This window comes from Sus scrofa, chromosome 2, assembly GCF_054392235.1.
Source record: "Sus scrofa isolate SSC_HxYL_T2T_F1_AM1 chromosome 2, Sscrofa_HxYL_maternal_Yorkshire_Landrace_v2.0, whole genome shotgun sequence".
NCBI lineage: Eukaryota > Metazoa > Chordata > Mammalia > Artiodactyla > Suidae > Sus > Sus scrofa.
In genome coordinates this window covers 145593438-145614893 of record NC_139384.1, presented here as the reverse complement: position 1 = coordinate 145614893, position 21456 = coordinate 145593438, and the positions used below count along the sequence as shown (strand labels likewise).

Sequence of the window (21456 nt, the reverse complement as noted above, 5' to 3'; positions counted from 1 at the left end):
TCCATTTGATCCCTGCTGCCACGAGCAGGTGGAACAGAGGCTGAATAATGAAGCTCTGTGTGAGGGGGCAGCTGCCCCTGGTGCTGTGGCGGCGAAGACGAAGACGGGTTTGGCCGTTTATAAATGCTGGCGTTGTCTAGCAGGTCGGGCACAGTGGTGGGAGGGTGGGAAGAATGCGAAACCTGCCCTCCTGCAGCCTCCTTCAGGGGGAGGCTGGAGAATCACGTCGCTTCTAAAAAGGACAGCTAACCATGTAAGGACATGGGGTCAGAGCCCAGCCAGGGGTCTGGAATGTAAGCACTTAGAGGCCAGGTCCGAGCAGGTGCCAGGGAAGAGGTCGCAAGAGCTCTGGAGCTCAGGGAAGGGGCTGAGTTTGGGAAGTACGTTCCAAGGTTACCAGCGGGGCAGGAACTGAGCCTGTGAAAAAGAAAGGCCTCGGATGGTGAGGGGCCCCGAGTGCCATGCTGGGGGGTTCGGCCCTGGCCCAGCACATCCACTTACTGGTTTTGGTGTGGGCACCCGTGAAGGGAAGCTGCCTTTGGGGGGCCGGGCTTGATTGGGAAGTTGGTGATGTAATCCCCTGGGGTCAGGGGCTAGGGAGAAGGGGTCAGCTCTTCAGAGCAGAGGCGCCGTGGGAAGAGGGTCGTTGGAGAGAACAGGTTAGGGGTAACTCTGACTTGCTCAAGGGAATAGTACCACTGCCCAGAGAGGCCACGAAGGGTCTCGGCTGCTCCTGTACACACTTGGAAGTACTCCATGTAGGGTCGCAGTGACTGAGCTGGTGGGGGGTGGGGGAGTGAAGGTGGGGAGAAGAGGCCAATGGGCAGAACTGATGAAGAAGAGAGGGTTGGGTTTGAGTGCCAGGAGCTCTGGTTGGGAGGAAAGAGTTGCAGGGTTCAGGCTGAGGCTGCAGGGAGGTCAGGGGGAGCTCAGATGCTCAGAAGGCCCCTGTGCTGGAGGACAGGGAGCTGGGGCCCTGCTCTCTGGTCCTCAGCCCCCTCTGTTCACTGTGTCCGTTTCTATAGGGCATAAGGACTGCCACTGTCACAGTCAGTGCTCCTGGGACCATCTTCTCTTAGGCCTGTTTCCTCCGCTCTGCAGCTGTGGGCTGGATGTCAGGAGTCTCAGACCCACTGCCCTGACCTGCCTGGCTCTGGCTGGCACTCAGGGCAGAGGGGCTCGGGGACAGAGGAGGCGCGTTTCTGCCCTCCACGGAGCTGACTGGGGCTTGCCCTTGAGAGGGGCCAAGCCCAGAATGGCTGAGCCTGGGAACCTTCTCTCTGAGGACCACATTCCAGCCCCATTCCCAGGGAGGCAGAGAGTCCATCCCCACAAATTGGAGCCTGACCCTGACCCTCTACTTCGGGTCCTGGTGGGTTCTTTTTATAGTGCTGTGGGCAGCCCAGTGGCCCCTGCTCGCTCCCGCCCGCTGCCTGCCTCTCTGGGCAGGCCTCCACATTCTCATCTGGCATCTCAGTTCAAGCAGCTAGGACTTGGGTGGGGCTAGGAGGGTGGCAGGAACCCAAGCCTGGGAGTCCCTAGAGGAGGCCTCAGAGTCCTGAGACCTAGTGGTGGGTCTGAGTGAGTACTGGCCCCTTTAGCAGGGCCCATGTGTGCATTCTGCCCTTGGGTGCGTGACGAGCAAGGGGTGTCTGTGGGGGACCCTGAAACCAGCCCAATGGGAGAGGCCCCCAGACAGTGTGAGCGTCAGCGGGTTAGGCCAGACCTACCTGTGCTTGAGTCCTGCTTCAGTGGGAGGAGACTGCAGGAACATGCACACTCTTCAGTCTTGGCCTTTTGAAATCTTTTTTTTTTCCCCCTTTTTAGGGCTACACCTGCAGCATATGGAGGTTCCCAGGCTAGTTGTCTAATAGAAGCTACAGCTGCCGGCCTACACCACAGCCACAGCCACGCCAGATCCAAGCCGCATCTATGACCTACGCCACAGCTCACATCAATGGCAGATCCTTAACTCACTGAACAAGGCCAGGGATCGAACCTGCAACCTTGTGGTTCCTAGTCGGATTTGTTTCCGCTGCACCAAGACCAGAACTCTTTGAAATCCTGGTTTAAGGTCCAGGGGTCATGTGGGGCCTCCCCCTGGGCAGGAGGGCAGTGAGCCCTTGGGGTAGCAACCATAGGTGTTTGGGCCATCTACCAGGAGACACCTCAGGCCCAGGCGTTCCTCACCAGCCCAGGAGGCGCAGGGCCGTGGGTGAGAAGGCCTTTTCACTTGAGGCTCCCTCTGTGGATACTTGGCCTGGAGTTGGAGCTCTGGTGCCCTCAGGGTGTGTCCTGAGATTTTCCAGGAATTCAGACAGGGTGGTGGCGGGCAGGGGGTTGACCCAGGCTTAGCCTCCCTCTTCCCCAGTGGGCTCACTGCCCCTGTCTCTCCTGTCTCGGCAGAATGCAGAGCCCGAGCCCCGGAGCCTCTCCCTGGGCGGCCACGTGGGCTTTGACAGCCTCCCCGACCAGCTGGTCAGCAAGTCGGTCACTCAGGGCTTCAGCTTCAATATCCTCTGTGTGGGTGAGTATCAGGCCCGGCCGGGGGCAGCCTCAGGCAGAGGGCAGACGAGGGCCTCCCGGGAGATGGGGTGCTGCTGCCCTGGCCACCTGTTGAGCTGCAAGGGGGACTCTCAGGCAGAGTGACACTTTGTGGGGTCGAGGGAGTCAGGATCAAGGATCAAGGTGGAGCCAGGGCCTGACTCAGGGTTGCTGTGAAGAGTAAATGCGATTCGGTGCCTGAAAGTGCTTCGTACAGTGAGAATATTTATCACAGTGGTTTACCTTTTTTGTCTTTTGTCTTTTTAGGGCCGCACCCACAGCCTATGGAGGTTCCCAGGCTAGGGGTGGAAACAGAACTGTAACTGCCGGCCTACACCGAAGCCACAGCCACGCCAGATCTGAATTGAGTCTGTGACCTATACCACAGCTCACGGCAGTGCTGGATCCTTAACCCACGGAGTGAGGCCAGGGATGAAACCCGCAACTTCATGGTTCCCAGTCGGATTCGTTTCCGCTGCGCCACAATGGGAATTCCTATCACAGTGGTTTAGATGCACTTGTTTGTTTATTTAAAAAACATTTATTTCTGTTCCTACTATGTGTCACAGACACTGTGGTAAATCAGACTCTCCCTCCATTACACTGTCATATGGCACACACCTGAACAAATAAAGCCCCTAACAGGGAGGCTCTGGAAGGTTCTATGTGCCTCAGGGCCTGGGCCTCTCAGAGGGGAGAGAGAGCTCTGCCAGACCCTCCACAGGTGCCCAAGCCCTGGCATCTGCTTATCCTGAGCCTCCCTGCTCCTAATTAATGCTACATGGAGTTGGGGGGTCACCCGGACAGTTAGGCCGAGCTGCTAGTGGCTCCAGACCCCGGCCCTGTTGGCCCCATGACCGTCCTGGGCCCAGAAGGGCTGGTGACCACGTTGGTCCCACTGAGGCCCACAGAGGCCAGTGTCTAGTGGCATCTCACAGCACCCTACGCGCCCCTTCCCTGCTCCCTGAGGAAACAGCTCACGTGTCCCACGCACCCACATATTATGTTTGAGGCAGCCTTTTTTTTTTTTTTTTTTCTTTTTTTTCCTGCTTTTTAGGGCCACACCTGCTGCATAGGGAGGTTCCCAGGCTAGGAGTCGAATCGGAGCTCTAGCCCCTGGCCTACACTTCAGCCACAGCAATGCGTGATCCAAGCCGAGTCTGCGACCAACGCCACAGCTCACAGCAGCCCTGGATTCTTAACCCACTGAGTGAGGCCAGGGATTGAACCCGCGTCCTCATGGGCGCTAGTCGGGTCCTTAATGCTGAGCCACAATGGGAACTCCTGAGTCAGCCTTTTGACTCTTCTTTCTGAGGCCACTGAGAAGGGATGGTTCCTGGGGTTGGGGACGGTGAGGGATGGGGGGGGGGCTGCCCCTCTGTCTTGCATGGAGGCCGAGGGTACCTGAGCCCCCCCCCCCCCCACCAGCCTGGCTGGGTTGCCAGGGAGGGCCCCTGTTCTGGCCTCTGACCTCCCCGCCCCCCAGGAGAGACGGGCATCGGCAAGTCCACACTGATGAACACGCTCTTCAACACGACCTTCGAGACCGAGGAAGCCAGTCACCACGAGGAGTGCGTGCGGCTGCGGCCTCAGACCTACGACCTCCAAGAGAGCAACGTGCAGCTCAAGCTGACCATCGTGGACGCCGTGGGCTTCGGGGATCAGATCAACAAGGATGAGAGGCAAGAGGCAGGAAGGGCAGCCCCGCCTGGTCTCTTCCCTGTGGCGCCGCCCACGCGGGTGGGGTGCCAACCCTCCGCCCGAGGACTCCGCGCTCCTCGCTGCCCCTGGACCAGTAGCCCAGCCCGCGCTCCGTGGGGGCCAAGGGAGCGCCGCTTGGGGAATGTCTGAGGTCCCGAGGACCCCTTGGGGACCAGGAGAAGGGGTCAGCCACCGGCACCCAGACAGGGATCCCAGGGAGACGCTGTCCGTCTCCTCAGAGAAGGCCGGGGGGCAGCTGGCCTGGCTCGGGGCCCTGCCGCCGCTCCGCCGCCTGCCGCCTGCCTGCCTGCCTGTGACGGAGCTCCCTGTAGTTACAGGCCCATCGTCGACTACATCGACGCGCAGTTTGAAAACTACCTGCAGGAGGAGCTGAAGATCCGCCGCTCGCTCTTCGACTACCACGACACGAGGATCCACGTCTGCCTCTACTTCATCACGCCCACCGGGCACTCCCTCAAGTCCCTGGATCTGGTGACCATGAAGAAACTGGACAGCAAGGTCTGGTGCCCTCCCGCTGGTCCCGTGGGCTCCCGGTCCTCCCCGGAGGTGGGGTGAGGCGGCTGCATGCGACTCTGCGCTGTGGTCCTCAGGGCTCCGCTGGCTGGGGCCTTGCAGACAACCCTCTTGGCTTGGTCTTCTCTGTATTTTCTCTGTCCCTGTGCCTCCAACCAACCCCCGATGCTCTGGGCTCTTTCTGCAGAGCTCTGTCCCCTGCGTCTGGCTCTGAGCCCCTTCTTTCCTGCTGAATTGGTTCTTATTCTCAGCCTGCTAGCTCGTGGCCACCTCCCCATCACCCTAGGGTTACCCCCGCCCCCCTTGTGTGTCCCCTAGCCCCTCTGGCCCTCTGACCCCCTCCCCAGGGCATCCCAATTCTCTGCTCATCTCATCTCACTTAATTCCTAGTTCCTCTGCCCCCTTCACGTCCCTTGTCCTTCCTGTCGTGGCTCCCCTTGGGGTCCTTCTGAGGACCTCAGAGAGAGGAGAGTTAAGGCCCAGAATTGGAGTAGGAAGGGGGAGTGGGTGTTACGAGGGCAGTTTCATGGGGACGGTGGGAACCGCGTGGGGTCCTGGAGGGTGTGCAGCTTCACAGTCACCTGTCACCTTCCACAAGAGTTAATTTTCACCGGGAAGAATGGGGTAACCTTGGCTTGGGAGATCTTGGGGTCTTCCTTTGGCTTCCTGCTTGTGGGGAGCTCAGCCTCCTGCCATTGCTCCTGTTAGGCTCCATGCTAGTTAAGACCTTCAGAGCACACTAGGTCAAAGCTGAGCATGCACAGGGGACTAATTTTGGGCTGAATGGAGGTTTGAGGGAGCTGGGGCTATGAGCCCTGCAGCCAGTTGTGTCAACCCATCGCAATGGCCCCAGCTGGCTGGGTTCAGGCCAGGACTCCCCTTGGGAGCAGCTCCTTTTCTCTGATGTCGTGCCCCTCTGCCCAAGTCTGTGGCCTGAGCGGGGCTGTCCACAGTTAGGGAGTAACTCGCCTGCTGTCTCCTCTCCCCGATCCTGGCAGGTGAACATCATTCCCATCATTGCCAAGGCTGACACCATCTCCAAGAGTGAGCTCCACAAGTTCAAGATCAAGATCATGGGCGAGCTGGTCAGCAATGGGGTCCAGATCTACCAGTTTCCCACTGATGACGAGGCTGTTGCCGAGATCAACGCAGTCATGAATGTGAGCGTCGAGGCGGGGCTTCAGGGCTCTGGGGCTGGAGGGCTTGGAGCTGGCACAGATCTCTGGCAGAGCCCCAGGCCACTCCTGTTCCCCTAGATGCCAGCCTTTGCTCTTTAGCAAAGTCGGGTGGGCATCTGGGAGCCAGCCAGTCTTGTGTCCTGTGGACCCGGAATAGGAGGACTCGGGTGTTAGCCTGGTACTGGGCATCCCTAGGTTTAAGCTGCCCATGAGGCAAGCTCAGGGCGGGGATCTGAAACCTGCCGGAGTGAGCAGGTAGGATGCCACGGCTTGGGAACTTGGAAGAGAGCCAGGCCCACAGGTCCTTCGAGGGAGCTTCTGGGGGCCCCTGGGGAGTCCAAAGACTGAAACAACACCCTAGAACATGAGGAACCTTATTTTGGAGGTTCCAGGATACTTCTCCCAAGGAGAGCCAGGAATTGAGTATCTGGTCAGGCCTTGTTCAGGTCTGAGCAACCCACTCCCCTGGGGCCCAGGGGCAGTGAGGGTGGGGCCATCCGTCAACCGAGTCAGCTCAGCGCTCACGTGCACTTGGACCCCTTGCAGGCACACCTGCCCTTTGCCGTGGTGGGCAGCACGGAGGAGGTGAAGGTGGGGAACAAGCTGGTGCGAGCACGGCAGTACCCGTGGGGAGTGGTGCAAGGTGAGTGTGGTGGCGAGAGCGCGTCCCCAGCCAGACCCGAACCTCGCCCCCTGCCCTGCGTCCTCCGCGCGACTATCTGCCACCCGTCCGCCCTCTGGAGTCTGCCTCTGACACTCTAGCCGCGGTCCTGCGCTGTCCTCCCCATGCCGCCTGCCTGCATGCCCGGCTGATGCCCACATGCCCTCTGCTTTCAGTGGAGAACGAGAATCACTGCGACTTTGTGAAGCTCCGGGAGATGCTGATCCGGGTGAACATGGAGGACCTCCGCGAGCAGACGCACAGCCGGCACTACGAGCTCTACCGGCGCTGCAAGTTGGAGGAGCTGGGCTTCCAGGACAGCGATGGTGACAGCCAGCCCTTCAGGTGACAGCCTGTCTCCACAGCCACGGCCAGACTTGCCACACGGGCACCTGTTCTGGGGGCTCGTGAGCCAGGGAGCGAGGCCCCGGGGATGCCAGCATCCTTCCCCCTGGCCCCAGCGTGCCCAAGTGCTTCTGCCTCTCTGGCTCTGCCTACCCCGTCCCGGTCCCGCCGTAATCCCGCCCTTGGCCTCTTTCCCCCGGGTCCCCACAGCCTCCAGGAGACGTATGAGGCCAAGAGGAAGGAGTTCCTGAGTGAGCTGCAGAGGAAGGAGGAAGAGATGAGGCAGATGTTTGTCAACAAAGTGAAGGAGACGGAGCTGGAGTTGAAGGAGAAGGAGAGAGAGGTGGGTGCCGGGCCGGGGGTTGTGGCGAGGCCAGGGGGGCCCCGGCGCTCCTTCCGGGCCCACGCGAAGCCTGGCCTCTGCTCCTTCTGCTCGCAGCTCCACGAGAAGTTTGAGCACCTCAAGCGGGTCCACCAGGAGGAAAAGCGCAAAGTGGAGGAGAAGCGCCGCGAACTGGAGGAGGAGACCAGTGCCTTCAACCGCAGGAAGGCTGCAGTGGAGGCCCTGCAGTCCCAGGCCCTGCACGCCACCTCGCAGCAGCCTCTGAGGAAGGACAAGGACAAGAAGAAGTAGGTGGTGGGCTCCTGGCCCTGGGCTCGCTCCCACTCCCACTCCTTCTCGCCCCTTCTCAGCTCTCATCTCGCTCCCTTTCATTCTCACGTTCTCACCCCCCTCATCTCTCGTTCTCACCCCCTCTCTTGTTCTCACTCCCTCTCATCTCTCGTTCTCACCCCCTCTCGTCTCTCGTCCTCACCCCTTCTCTTGTTCTCACCCCCTTTCATCTCTTGTTCTCACCCCCTCTCTCGTCCCCACCCCCTCTCTCGTCTCTCTTGTTCTCGCCCCCTCTGGTTTGTTCCTTCTCATCGCCCCCTCTGTCTCCCTCTTTCTCACCGGTTCACCCCTTTGCTCTCTCCTTTCCCCTGCTCTCTCACCTCATTCTCACTCATCCTTCGTTTTCTTTCTCTGGTGGCCTTCATGGACCAAGACCTCAATCAAGCGCAGGCGCCCACCCTTGTCTTGGTGCATGAGTGGCCCCTCTCCCTCCCCCATCCCACAGCCCATTACTCTCTCTCTCTCTCTCTCACTGTCTTTCTCCTGCAGCCCCTCAAGAGCTGGGTGGAGGAGGCCGGCCGCCCAGGCAGGGAGTGGCCCCTGAGAGGGTGTAGGCTCCTGGGGAACGTCTCTCAGGCCGGGAGAGGGTCAGGGCCTCGGCATGGCAGCATTTCTGGACAGAATCCCAAAGCCCCTGTGGGTTCTCCTTGGGCGGCCGGGGTGCCGCCCCTCCGTCCTGAGGCTGTGGACATGGTCCCCATGTGGACAGGCAGGTGCTGACTGAGGACAGTGGAGCCCAGCCAGGCCTGACCCCCTGGACACTGTGATCACGGCCTGCTGAGGGAAGGGCCGCAGCTCCCGGTAGGGGCTCCCTGAGTCCTGCTGGGCAGAGGGGCTGCCCCTCGAGGAGAGGCTGGAGTTGTTCTTCTGAGAGTCAGGAGTTGACGGGGAGGAGAGAGAGGGGTGGGGGATGGAGAGGAGGCCTTTCCCAGCCTCCAGGAGGCCTGGCAGCCTCCTGGCCAGGTGGGGGCCGCCCTAAGTCCCTCCTCCTCAGCGTTTTTCATGGCCCGTTTCCATACTCAGAGCTGGCGCCCGGGTGCCCTGGCTTCCTCTCCCACCTCACTTCATTCAGCGTCCCACACCCCGTCCCCCCGTGGGGATCTCGTCCATTCCTGCTTCTCCCTGCTCCTGGCCTGTGTCGGTAACTTCCTTCTCTTGCCTACCTCGAAACTAAGCAGGCGTATCCATCTCGGCCCTCAGTCTTATCCTCTTGGAATCTCATTTCCTCCTGGAATGTTCGAGAATGTGTATGTCCAGGCCCTTCTTTCCTTGGTGGCAGTGGAGCGTTGTGGTTAGAGCCATGCAGTGCATAGCTAGCTGTGGCCCTGGGATGCTGCTTGTGGCGTTAGCCCTCCCCTGCCCCCCAGCATCGCGTTCCCTAACATACGCACATGCGTGACACGGGTACACTGTCTTAGTCTCTCCTGCCGCATCACACACAGAGACTCAGATGCATGGCTACCAATACACACAGTTCCCAGGACACACCTGCACAGAGGCACAGACACACCTAAGGAAAAGAAAGTTAAAGGGCTCCTCCCTCAGGGGAGGCCAGGAGGACAGAGCCAGGCATTTAGGAACTAGAGGCTAGTTCTCAGTCTTCAGGCCTGTTTTCTGCTTTGGGACAGAGAGGCTTCTTGCTATAGTTTCCCCATCCTGCTGACTCATGGCTCCAATCCCCGTGCTGGCACCTCTGGGGCAGATAAGCCCCTGCCTGTCCTCAGGGAGGACCCCGGCCCCACACTCCCCTCAGCTGTATCAGTTTCCCTTCGGCTTTGCCTTTGCTTCTAGCCCTGGTCCCATGTCCAGCTCTGTGAATTAGAACCTGTGTGGATTTCAAGCTAGCAGCTCAGAAATCTGGTTTCTCCTGGAAGGAGTATGCCAGTCTGTGGCCCAGGTGCTGGCACCCCAAGAGACTTTGCCCTGTTCCTGCCAGCTTAGCCCAGGCCATCTCCATTAAAAAAAAAAAAAAAGGCAGAGTCCCCTAGGAAGCGAGATGTGGAGAAACCTCTGAAAAACTGAAGACAATAGAGTTCCCGTTGTGGCTCAGTGGGAAGGAATCTGACTGGCATCCACGAGGACGCAGGTTCGATCCCTGGCCTCAGTCAGTGGGTTAAGGATCCGGCGTTGCCATAAGCTGTGATGTAGGTCACAGATGTGACTGGGATCTGGCGTTGCTGTGGCTGTGCTGTAGGCCAATAGCTGTGGCTCCGATTCAGCCCCTAGCCTGGGAATCTCCAGATGCCATGGGCATGGCCCTAAAGAGAGGAAAAAAAAAAAAGCAAAAACCCCTAGAAAACTGAGGACGAGGACCTGTGGCTGGGTTAGGGTGTAAGGTCAGTGGGGTGGGGTCGGCCGGGTTCAAGGGCATCATCACTGGTGTCAGGTTTCCAGGCTTTTTTCATGTGACCTGAGCCTGGAAACAGGTCTTTTCTGTTGGCGGGACATTCCAGAAAGCTTCAGTCAGTTTGGCCTCTGGGAGAGGGCCCTCTCCTCCCGTGCGGGCCTCGGGGAGGCCGGGAGCGGGGTAGATGGGGTGGCCGGGAGCACCCTTCCCCCGGCCTGGTCAGGGCACCGGGGTGAGTCAGGAGTGCATTTAGAGGGGCCTTTGGGGACGCCCGTTTACTTGAATGGCTTTGACCGATTGTACTTATTCGTCAAACCTTAATCCCTTTTTGTAAAATTACCTCCTAGTCGGATCTGGACGCGAAGCCTGGGATGCCATAAACCGAAGCGAGTTCTCTGCTTTGCTCGTCCCAAATGCCAAACTGACTGTCCTTTCCCAGTGTCCACCTTGCTGTCTTTTGCTTCTGTTTGATTTGGTCGTCGGCGTATCTTTTAATGTGTCTGTTTCTGTTCTGTTTGTTTTATTTTTATTTTTCAGTTAACGCACGCACAGACTTACATGTCAAGAGCGGACTTTAGACTTTCATGTGTTAAGTTGCTTGAGTTACACCTTGTGACCCTTCTCCCATAACTTGGTGTGAGGACGGACTGGGAGCCGGTACAGACTCCAGTGTTTACAGCCCTGCTTTGTCCCCCAGCCCTGTCCCCCCCCCCCCGAGGCTGCCCGGGCCTTGGGGAGGGGCCACCCTCTCTATGCAAATTCGTCAAAGCCATGAATGCTGGAATCCCAAACTGATGAGGTTTATTTTTTTCAGAGCCAGTGGCTGGTCTTCCATTTACAGTGTCACTATCCCTTGATGGAGCAGTTTTGTGCCGCTCCAGCGAAGGCCCCCGCCGGCGATGCTCGGCCTAGTTGTTCAGCGTCAAGATGGCAACTCGCGCAGTGCCCTAGGCGAGGCCGGTATCAATGCTGCAGATCCGCCCGATTCCCCTTCGTTTTAATTTTTCTAACCTAGAGCCTAATGATAATAATAACTTTTAAAGCACTTCTAAATTTTTTATTTCGGCACCAGCATCAAGACAAATAATACCCTCTCCCATTATTTTCATAAGTAACACAGATACCCTGATTTTTAAAAACTAAAAACATCTCAGCCTTCCTGATGTATAAAGTATCCCTATACAATACAGGGAGAGGTGGGTAATAAACATCCTGTCATGACAGTGTTTGGAATTTCTTTACGGATGGAAGCGGGTCACGCACCAGACCACAGCCCGTGTTTTCACTGTGAATGTAAATGGAACAGCAGCCCGCAGCCGTTGTCCGTGTGCCCCAGCGGCGCCACGTGTAAACAGGGACCAGCCCCACGTGTGTGTGTTCAGTGTGTGACTCCTGCTAAGACTCCCACCCCAACCTTGCAGATTCCGAATGCAAAGCGTGCTCAGAGGGAGAAGGTTTCTTTTTTCCAGGTCATTGTTTGCTTTTTCCTGGTGGAGTCACAGGACGAAGAGACGAAGGTGTCTGATGTTCATGAACAATGTGAGAAAAAACTGCCTGCAGAGGAGCTTTTCCTCTTTAGCTGCCCTCTTAGGGAGCCCATCCCAGGTCCACACATGCTCCTCTGTTCCTGTTGGTTTGCAAGCCACTGAGACTGTCAGGGTTGAAAATACGCTCTGATAACATGGGATGCGAGAAATGCATGGCTAAAGGGAGGATTTCACTGAATGCTGGTGAAGCACTGAGCTGGGCACAGGCTCCCCAGAGTGACACGCAGCTCTAGCCTCAACGAGCTCAGTCTAGTGCCCTCCTGAGTTGGAAGCCTTAGGAAGCCGCGCTCATGTATGGTCGGATCGGCAGTTTGTTTTTTGTGTCCTCCTTCTTTCCTCCCACCGTGGCTTCCCTCTTTGTGCCTTGGCTTCCTGCTTTGCTGATGTCCAGGACTAGGTCCTGGCTCCCTGCTGCCATGCAGAGAAGGGTGGAGGGTGAGTTGTGTGTATCCATCGAGGCACGGCCAGGAAAAGCAGGCCTTTTTCTCCTCACCAGGAGGGCAGGTTTTAGTGACGCTCACGTTTTATCGCTGGCTCCAAGGATTCTGCCCTGACCAGGGGTGGATACAGATTTAGAGGGGCTGGAAGCTTGAACTCTTTGAGAAGCCTTCTTCCAAAACATACCCCCCCCCCCAAAGAACAAAAAAAAAAAGGGATATGAATATAAGGTCGGTACAAGGCTTTAGAAGGGGCCTTGAAAATTAAGCTTCATTCGTGTCATAGTGAATCCACCTCTGCTTGTAACGGAGGACTGATGCTTCAGTGTGGGTATCCAGAAAGACACATCAGCCTATCTGAGGCAGATGTGGACTGCAAGCAGCTTAACTTTAGGGCCATTATGTGTCTGAAAATGTATTTAGTTGGTGGGAGTATGACCTTTAAGATCGCCTCTGTCAACTAATGTATTTCTCAAGATGAGGCCCAGCAACCCAGCGGGGTCCTCGATTATATAAGAAATGAAGATTCCTGGTTCGTGGGCCAATCTGGGGACTCTCAGAGCAGGTAGACTCTGCCATCCGCCCACCGCCGCCTGCGGGCCACCCCCAAGGCATACCTTGGAGGCCAGAGGTGGGGCTGGTTACCTGTCTTTGGGCCCAAGGCTTCCCAGCATCTTGGGGGAGACCTGCCATTGTGACGTTTTCTGAGGTCTGAGCTGCCTCCCAGGTCCCACTGGCTTTGGTGGGCCCCGCTGCACTTTTCTTCCATGCTGTTTGTGTTTGGAATTTTGTCGTTTTTAGCTGAGACCAAATTAATCCTCGGTGCACACGGCAAGCTTGAAACTTGCTGTTATTTACCGAGCTGCCCCCCATGGAATGGGGCCTTTGTCGCGGGGCCTGCCCGCCCCTCCTTTGCTGTCGCAGTGGTGTCTGTTGGTATTGTTAGGGTTGTCAGTGGGATCACACTGGCTTTTACTATCATGTCTTTCATGAACCAAGTTGGTTTGGGGTAGAATCACCATATAATTTACTGCCCAAACTGAGACTTTGCGAGTGAAAGGAGATGCTCTTAATTATTATGCCAGGTCAACAGGCATAAGCCGTAACCGTCTCAGGCACCCTGGGATGTGCGGTCACCCGAGTTATGGGGAACCTGAGTCTAGGTGGTCTGTACTTGTGCAGACCGGCCGCATATGTGTTCGTGTATGTTCGTGTGGGTTCCCTGTGAAGTGGGGCTCAGATAACTGGATATGAGGCCGGAGGGAAGTGTGGCTTGCTACTCTGTTACGTTAACATGCTTTTCTAAAACTGCCTCACTGGTTAATTCATTTACTCCTTCATTCATTGACTGTTTTTGTTCCCTTCCATTCACTTTGTACTCATTTTTTTTCCATTAAATTTTGCATTTATTTTGAGTTTTTGTGGTGTCTTTTTTTGGGCAGTGGCTTTTCTGATTTAATGTTTCCTAGCCTATTAATCCGCTATGGCATCCCGTTTAAAACGCAGCTTGTCTTATCTGTGAACTTTGTGGAGTTGATCAGCCTCTGTCGGAGGTATGTTTTAATAATGAATCCTGCCATGGGCATCTGTGAAAGGCTCTTGAATAGGTTGGCACTGGAGGAAAGATAGTTATGACTGAGAAGAGGTAGCCTGTGGCCAATGCATCTTTACCAGGTGACTGTCAGGTAGCACATGAGGAAAGGCAGACCCTGCCCTTGGAGAGTTTATATCCTTGTGGAGGCTTGACATGGAACAGCCAACCTTTGAGTTCTTCCTGTCTGCCAGTCATGACTCTCAGGTGCCTTACATATATTAATTCCTCTAATCTTCACCATAATCGTATGATTAGGTATCATTTTCGCCATCTTAGCGGTAAGACACAGAGAGGTCGAGCAATGACCCAAGGTCATACAGCTCTTAGCTGGGAGGATTTGGGGTTTGAATATTGGTATCTTGCACCCTTAATTTCTGAGCTATGGCTGTTCCTTGGAAACCTGATGGAGTGATGGAGGAACAGGGGAAATGTGGCCAATATTAAAGCATGCAGTTTGACAGTGTGGGAGGGTGGCCTTGAGATGGTTATGTAGACATGGGGTGCCCTGGCAAGGAGACGAATCTGTGGCTGAGGAAGGGCAGACTGGTGGTTGAAGGAAGCGATGGCAATCTCCTGGGCCCGCCTGTTGGGGAGCTTTTTCTTTTGGACACTAGGCTTATCTCTGGCAAGACCCAAGTGTGGAGCTAGGGGACCAAAGTGGGGACGTTGACAGCCCAGCTGGAAGAAGGGCATGCAGGCAGCCCTGGAGAAGGTACGGCACAACTCTCCCCATGGGGAGGCAGGTGGCAGAGACGCAAAGTCTTCTCTAAGCTGTGAAGGACAGACTCTCCAGGAAGCCAGGGGCAGTAGGGCCACACCGCGGGAAGAAACAACATTATAAAACTTGGCTCACACAACTGGGGGAGGAAATATCTGAAAAGTTTCAGACAGGTCTGTGATGCTCATCTACCCTGTTCTTCTCTTAGCCCTTCCACCTCTGAGCCCTCTCCCATCTCCATTTTTCTGCAGCCACAGCCCTTCACCAGCCCCTAGCCCCTGTAGGAGGATGGAGTGTGTCCTTATTTCTGCCACCACAGTGACCCCCCCCAATCTCTGATCTGAGTTCCTAACCTTGGGGAAAAAAAGTGTTAGAGGAGAGTAGGATGGGACCTGGGACCCCCAGGCAAGCTTGGACAGCACAGAAACTCAAAACAACAACCACCACCTCACGAGTGGTACTTGGGCAATACGGAAGTTTGCCTCCCCAAAGAAGGGGAAGGTTATTTACAGAAAGATGAAGCAGCAAGGCGGTCCCTTACCCCAGGACTGTGGCTCACAGCTCTACCTTCTTTCTCCAAGGGATTGAGAGCTGGTTTACCTCCAGGGATGCAGCTTTACATCCAGAGCTACTGGGTTAAGGGGTCTGGGTACCTGTCAGCAGTGTCCTGATGTCAGGGACAGCCTGAGCTGGCGTGGGCCTGTAGGACAAGCCACCACCAACGACAGTGCCCCCTCACAGTGGGAGGAGGGGGGCAGAGGGAGCTGTGGCCACAAGCAGCCTGCTGCCACTCAGTGTCTTGCTCCGGGCTGGACTAGAGGACGGTTCCTGATAGGACCTGGGAGATGGAATTTCAAGTGTGTTTGACTCTATCATAAAATCCACATGCATGGTATCCATGTGAAATAAGACTCAGATGGGGTTGAAAGGAATCAAAGTGTATTTTACCAAAAGCCCCAGCAAGTAGCTATGTCACAACAAATGGTAGAGATGTGAACTGACTACCGTACAGACACTATTATTATCTCTGGTCCTTGACTGTTTTGAACCTTGTAGCAAATCACACGCCCTATGGCTTAGCACATTTACCCAAAAAAACTTCCATGGAGGGACCTCACAGAACACCTCTACGTGTGTGGCTTAGTCCGTGACATCCCCAGCACTACTGACACAGCCCCCGCAGGCATCTCTGTCAACTGGATGCCCCTGCCTAGAGAATGGCTCTGCAGTGTCACAGCATCCGAGGGCAGCTGGCTTTCCCCTCACAGCCTTGCGAGTCCTCTCCTCCTGCTGGCAGCGCAGGGCCGGGGGCAGACTCAGCCTCCGAACCTGCTCACCTCAACCAGCGTCTGGGAGCTGTGCCTTCCCAGCTTAAGGGTAACTGGAAGTGTCATTCTTTAACTCAAAAATTCCCCTCGTTAAGCTAATAGACTCCTTTGCTTAGGAGTAAAAAGAGATTTGCCTAAAGCTTCATCAAGTTACTTTCTGTACATAAACAAAGCCTACTTGATCATCACGTCCTTAGAACAAAAGACTTAAATCATGGCTAGGTCCAGGTATCTGGAGAGACTGTCCCATTTTTGCAGGGGCGGGCAGGATGCTGGGACCCGAAGCGCTGCACATGTTCATGAGATAAGCCTAGGGAACTGGAAGGCCCTGGCCAGCCCTGGCAGGTGGAGCAGCTAGAACGTGTCTGTCAGTACCAGCCTGGCCCTCCGGCCCTCCGCAGAGCCTACCTCTGGCCTCATATTCCAGCCCTGATACAGCCCTTGCTGGAGAAAGGAGCAAAACCGCACTGCAGCAGGAGCATTTATTCCTTCTCCCTGGGGCCCAGAGTGGCAAGGGAGGCAGGGGTTCAATCTGTCAGACTCCCTTTCCCTTTAAGGACCCAGACCCATCTTTTTTGCCCCCTTATTTTTTTTTCTCAAGATTCAGGAACATTTTCTCAGTTTCTCTTTCAGGGCCTTCTTCCTTTGTTATAGGATCCATAAAGCCATGAATATAGAGGAGTCCATGCAAGGAGGGATTGCCATTATGCTCTCAAGGGCACGGGGGTAGGGGCACAGGGGCTGGCAGGTGAAACAGAACGTTGTCTGTGCAGGAAGGTGACTACACACGTATCAGCTGCTGCTTTACAAGTTCTTTGCAGCGGTTCCACTGCCTAATGCCAACCTGTAATTAAAACAGAGTGGTCATTCTTGAGGCAGAACCCTTTTACCTTCTAAAGAATGAGCAACTGAGTGCCAACTTGGCAGCATGGAGCAATTTCAGGAAAGTCCAACCACCCAACTTAAGAACCTAAACTCCACCATCTCAGGGACACCCATCTTCCACCTCCCTAAAACTGTCCTTCGTCTAACACATTCCATCTTAACCCTGTCCATCCTAAGCAGTTCTGCCTCCCAGTGCCTGCCTCATGGAAGCCCAGTGCCTGGGACCATATAGCGGGGGTGGGGGGGTGGGGGGGTGGGATCTGAAATTTACACTCCCCAATATTAAGCTCAGTGTTGCATCCCACTGAGCTGGGCAGGTCCCTGAATGCTCTTGGCTACAGGGGCTGCCGCTGGGACAAAGCGTCTCTCCCTGTCTAATTGGTCTGCTGAAGGAATGGGTCCCATACTCAGGTCCAGAGGGAATGCCATGCGTGTTCAGAGTCCTCATGGCCAGAGCATCTTCTGAAGCCCACACGGGTCGAGAAGGGCCACGGGTACCCTTCGGGGGGCAGAGTGCCTCAGCTCAAGGGGCAGAACTGAGAGCCTGGTCTGGGGCCAAGTCCATGTCTACCTGTGCTTTCTTTAGCAGATCAGAGATAGGAGCGCAGCAGTCGGGCATGAGCCTCTCCAGCTCTAAGGTGATGATGACCAAGGCCAGTGTGGAGCCCTTGAACTGCAGCAGCTGGTGGCCCGCCATACAGTGCTGCAGCTGCCTGGTCAGGGACGCGACGTGGAGGGAAGGATTCCTCTGAGGCAGCAGCTCCTTCACGTGGGGCCAGCCCAGGACCACCAGGGTGTGGAACTGGAGACGGTGGTTTTTAAGATTAGGTCAGAGAGGCCCATACTTTTCAGATACCAAGGACCCAAAGTGCAAACAATTTAAATTTCCATCAGGGAACATCAAATGTTGCCCAAGCCCTTTCATTCCCATTCATGGCCCCGCAGGGGCTCGAGGCTTAATACCCACTCTGTGGCCAAGTTCAGCTTCAACCTGGGAGAGGAAAAGACAGTCTGCTTTGCAGCAGGGTCATTAGGAGCCTCAAGTACCCCGCCTGACAGTGTTTCAATTCTGAAACAGAGAAACAGTCCATTCAAGATTAAGGTCACAGAAAAGTTACTTGTATCTGCTGGACGGGAGAAGAAACTCTGCAACTTGGCAACAGTGGCGGGTTTTCAAAATGCTTAGTGATTTAATCTTCATGCTTCATAACAGACCAAAACCCCATGACGTTTCCACATTGCGTAATTTTGCCTTACTAACGGAACCATATCCTTAAGGACGACCATCATCCTCCAACTAAAACAAACACAAACTAATATGACATTTTTTTAAGTGCCGGATCAATATGGTCTAAAGCCTCAGTAAGGATTGTGGGTAGGTGCATAAAGACAGCTAAATGAATGTGTGTAAAGTGTAGCAAAAGCAGACAGATTTTTATGTACAGTATTCATAGAATGGAAAGTTACATATTTTTGCAGTGTGTATTTAAAAGAGAAACTCACTCTAATAGTGCCGTCTAAATATCTTTGTAAAGTTCATGTCTTTAGAAGTGGGAGTCTGGCAGAACTCTGTTGGATTGAAGATACAATGTCACTTGTCCGTGTGTCGTGAGCCCTGTGGGTGACCTCACTGTGCTGCATGTGCAAGGACGTGTGCTTTGCCGTCCTGTGTTGTGAACAGCTCTTCCAAAGGCACGACGAGTCCAGGGAAACTCCTCATACTTACTATGGTCAAGAAGTCCAGCGGTGTCCCAGTGTAGAGATCCCAGTGCAGTTTGTTCAGAATAGCCAGCTCCATCCTCAGCAGCTCATTCGGGGAGTAGCCAGAGCCATAGTGCTTTATGAAGTCTTTTACGCGCGGAACTAACTGTAAAAAGAAAATAAAGAGGCCAAAGCCCTACACCATGTCATGGTAGCTTTTGTTTTCCTTTCCTTGGGGATTGGGCATCCATGACCCTAGGAGAGTGGTCTGCCAGTGACCCACCACAGAAAACTGCTTCCAGAAGAAAAACCAAACCAGATCTTGGCTATCTGTCAAGTCCCCAGGTCGTTGGGACAATGTGTAGTGACTATCACATGGCCGCCTGCTGCCAACAGGTCTTGATCCCCAACTGCATTCCAGCTCATACCCGAAGGTGCCTTGCAGGCTGGGGCTGTGCTGTCTCCCCTATTCAGCTGCAAGAACGCACTCAAAGGTTTCCAGCTGTGGCCTCAACCCATTCTCCATCTCTAGCCCTACCGTAATTCCTTGTCATAGAGGGTATGCCTTTCTCTCTATGAGAAAGAGATGCTGATAAAACCTCGCAGGGTTTTGGCAACACCATAGGCACAAACACATTCCTTTCTGCCTTTATTGAAGGCAGGTCAGTCCCAGAAAAACTGAATTTTTTCTACATAGACTACAAAAGTTTGTCTGTGAATAAACATTCAAGTACCAAGTGCATCAAAGACTTCGTCCTACTTTTTTTTTTTCAATTAACAAAATCTTACTACAACCTCTAGGAACAGTTCTTTTATAAAGGTTATTTACTTGATTTTTAGTTGGACAAAACATCTTGGGGGGAGGCTTACATTATATTCTAACAAACAGGATTTAAATTTTTTTTCCCAAAGATTTGGAACTGGACACACAGGAGACTCTTTCTGCCTGCTTAGACCCTGAGATCAGCCAATCTCAGGGTGAGACCTTGTAGAAATAGCAGGGGTTCCATATCCCCAAAGGAGGAGAAGTTGGAGGGAGGGAGAGACAGAGGCCTCAGAAAGTTCAGGATTCTCTCCTGAACAGAAGCCACAGTGAAACAGAAGTTCAAGCAAGGTGAAGCCTTTCTGGGGGCTTCTTCACCCACTGCACATGGCCCTCCTGGCCTTCTGGGAGAATGGTCCCATAGTCCCTGAAAACCAGGGACACAGCCAAGTCCTTAAGCAGCTTTCTTAGGTGTAGTGTCTGGGGGTGGCCATTTGGCCATATGCTTTGGCCATATGGCCTTTTTCTTCTGCTAAGTGGGAAGTGGCATCCTGCATCAACCCATGAGGCAAGATCAATCTGCCAGGAGGTAAGCCCTCTGGGTTTGCTGTACCAGGAGAATTCAGCTCTTCTAATTCCCCATTGTGGGGTCCCAGCATCTGACGAGCCTAAGGAAGGGACAGTTGAGATCCTGGAAAGGTAATGACTTTTCCAGGATGCGCATTCCCAAGGGCACAGACCCTACAGGAAACTTCCAGTGTTATACACCCATATCCCTCAAAAGTAACTTGGAATGAACTTCCAGGGACCCATACCTCCTCTTCTTCATTAACTTTGGCAGCAAGTCTCAGGGAAGTAATTGTGACACAATGGAATAAACGCCTTTTTACCTGAAGTGGGGAAGAAACACACTTGAGCAGAATACGAATGCCAGAGATTAACTGTAAAGTATCTTTTTTTTAAGTAAAGAAATCAAGTTTTTCCTTTTTAAATTAAAAGGCAGACTGTATTTATCCATATGGAAGTTAGTTTCATTTTCAGACATGATCAGTGAAAACCTCCTGGTTTCAGAACCACAAATGACTCACTAGCCAGCAGTCGTCTATCAGAGGACTGTCTGGAGGTGGGAAATAGGGCAGCATTTTAGGGAACACACAGTCTCATCCTGGCCTGAGGCTGCTGTGGATGGGTCCAGACAAGCACACCCAACACCATCATACAGGGAGTCCTTTCCCCACTAGGTCCTCTTAGGCTCCCCAAGTCAACCCCTAATGGACCCAAAATACTGAGCAAGACGGGGCAGAGTGTAGGAGGTGGAGGGGCTCCAATTCCAGTTGGAACAATTTACTTAGCGTATGAGGCTCAGTGTGGACATCTGGCATGAGTCTCCTCTCAGGCAGCAATGGGAACAGAGTTCCCTTTCCGCCCCCCAACACCTGTCACCATCCATCAGAGACCTCCTAACCTTTACTGAAAGTATGAAGCGGCTGAAGATAGTGAGAGCCAGGTTAAAAGTGGTCTGGGAGAAGCCAAAGATATTCTCAACTCTCAGGAGCCACAACACGACTCCCTCGAAGGCTTTGCACATCTCCACCTGCTGGAAAGAGGAGGTGGGGGAGGGAAGGGACAGTCACTAGTGGCCGGTCTCTGTCCACCAGGGGCTGGACCGTCTGCTTAAGTTGATCAGAAAGGCGGTGAGAAGCCCCCTCAACTTCCAATCTCGGTCAGTAAAGAGCCCCTCATGCCCAGCGGCTCCCCCATTCAGATCTTCTTCCCGTACCCGTTGTGGGTCCTACGAAGAGTTCCCCAACTCAAAGAAGCCCTTTTCCGAAGCACCCTCTCAGTGGGAGAAGTCAGCGAATCCCGCCTCTTGCTTGGTGCGAGGGGACGCACCTGGGGAAGGTGCGCGCTCCAGGCGCGGCTCACCTGAGCGCGGGTGCAAGTGGAGCCCGGCCGCGAACCGTGTGCGCGTGAGGACGGGGATGAACACGCTCCCAGGAAGGCCCGACGCGGGGACCGGTACCTGGATTTGGCCGCCCTGCCACAGGCGCGCCTCGCGGCCCAGGGCCTGCGTCAGGTGGGCATCCAGCTGGCGCTCGTCCACGACGCCTCCCCAGTCGCTTGGCACCAGATAGGGCTGGCTCGGGACTGGGGGCGGCGGGGGCGGCGGGGGCGGCGGGGGGGGCGGAGGGGGCGTGGTCGGCGGCCCCACAGCGGCGTCGGGGGCGGGGGTGGGGCGTGCAGCGGGCGGAACCGGCGCGGGGAGCCGGGCGGCCCCGCACAGGCACGCCCCCGGCAAGGTCCTGAGTCTCGTCCGGGGGAGAGAGGCGGTCCCCAGGGCCGGCGAGAGAATCCAGCGAAGGACCAGTTCAGCTGGACGCGGGACGGTTCTTACCTTCGAGGCCGAGGGCTGCGGCGGGAGCCGCGGGCGGGAGGCCATGGCAGCGCAGCATCCTGGGTCTGCATCCGAGCTTAGCCCGGCTTTTTCTAACCCGGCGCC

The 21456-nt window shown here is 55.2% G+C and overlaps 2 protein-coding genes across 12 annotated transcripts in view; one reads left to right on the top strand and one right to left on the bottom strand.

The window, feature by feature from the left end:
* Positions 1 to 18397, top strand: part of SEPTIN8 (septin 8) — a 27346-nt gene extending 8949 nt beyond the window's left edge. Inside the window, exons 2-10 of one of the 11 annotated variants that reach the window (XM_021085441.2) lie at positions 2407 to 2527; positions 4031 to 4226; positions 4584 to 4764; positions 5778 to 5939; positions 6504 to 6600; positions 6795 to 6963; positions 7174 to 7306; positions 7403 to 7593; positions 17082 to 18397. In XM_021085441.2, coding sequence (XP_020941100.1) covers positions 2407 to 2527; positions 4031 to 4226; positions 4584 to 4764; positions 5778 to 5939; positions 6504 to 6600; positions 6795 to 6963; positions 7174 to 7306; positions 7403 to 7593; positions 17082 to 17244 — 1413 coding nt within the window. In that variant the 3' untranslated portion in view covers positions 17245 to 18397. Of the gene's footprint in view, positions 1 to 2406; positions 3504 to 3624; positions 4227 to 4577; positions 4765 to 5777; positions 5940 to 6503; positions 6601 to 6794; positions 6964 to 7173; positions 7307 to 7402; positions 7594 to 10520; positions 13383 to 17078 lie in introns of those variants that run through there. The other 10 variants (XM_013995122.3, XM_013995121.3, XM_085014546.1 and 7 more) reach the window with 10 other exon arrangements.
* On the bottom strand, positions 18120 to 21456 carry CCNI2 (cyclin I family member 2). Its single transcript, XM_085014564.1, has 4 exons — positions 20980 to 21456; positions 20422 to 20553; positions 19772 to 19846; positions 18120 to 18359 (listed from the first exon to the last, which is right to left on the bottom strand). Exons 1-4 carry the CDS (start codon positions 21394 to 21396, stop codon positions 18120 to 18122), a joined length of 864 nt encoding a protein of 287 aa, XP_084870690.1. The 5' UTR covers positions 21397 to 21456.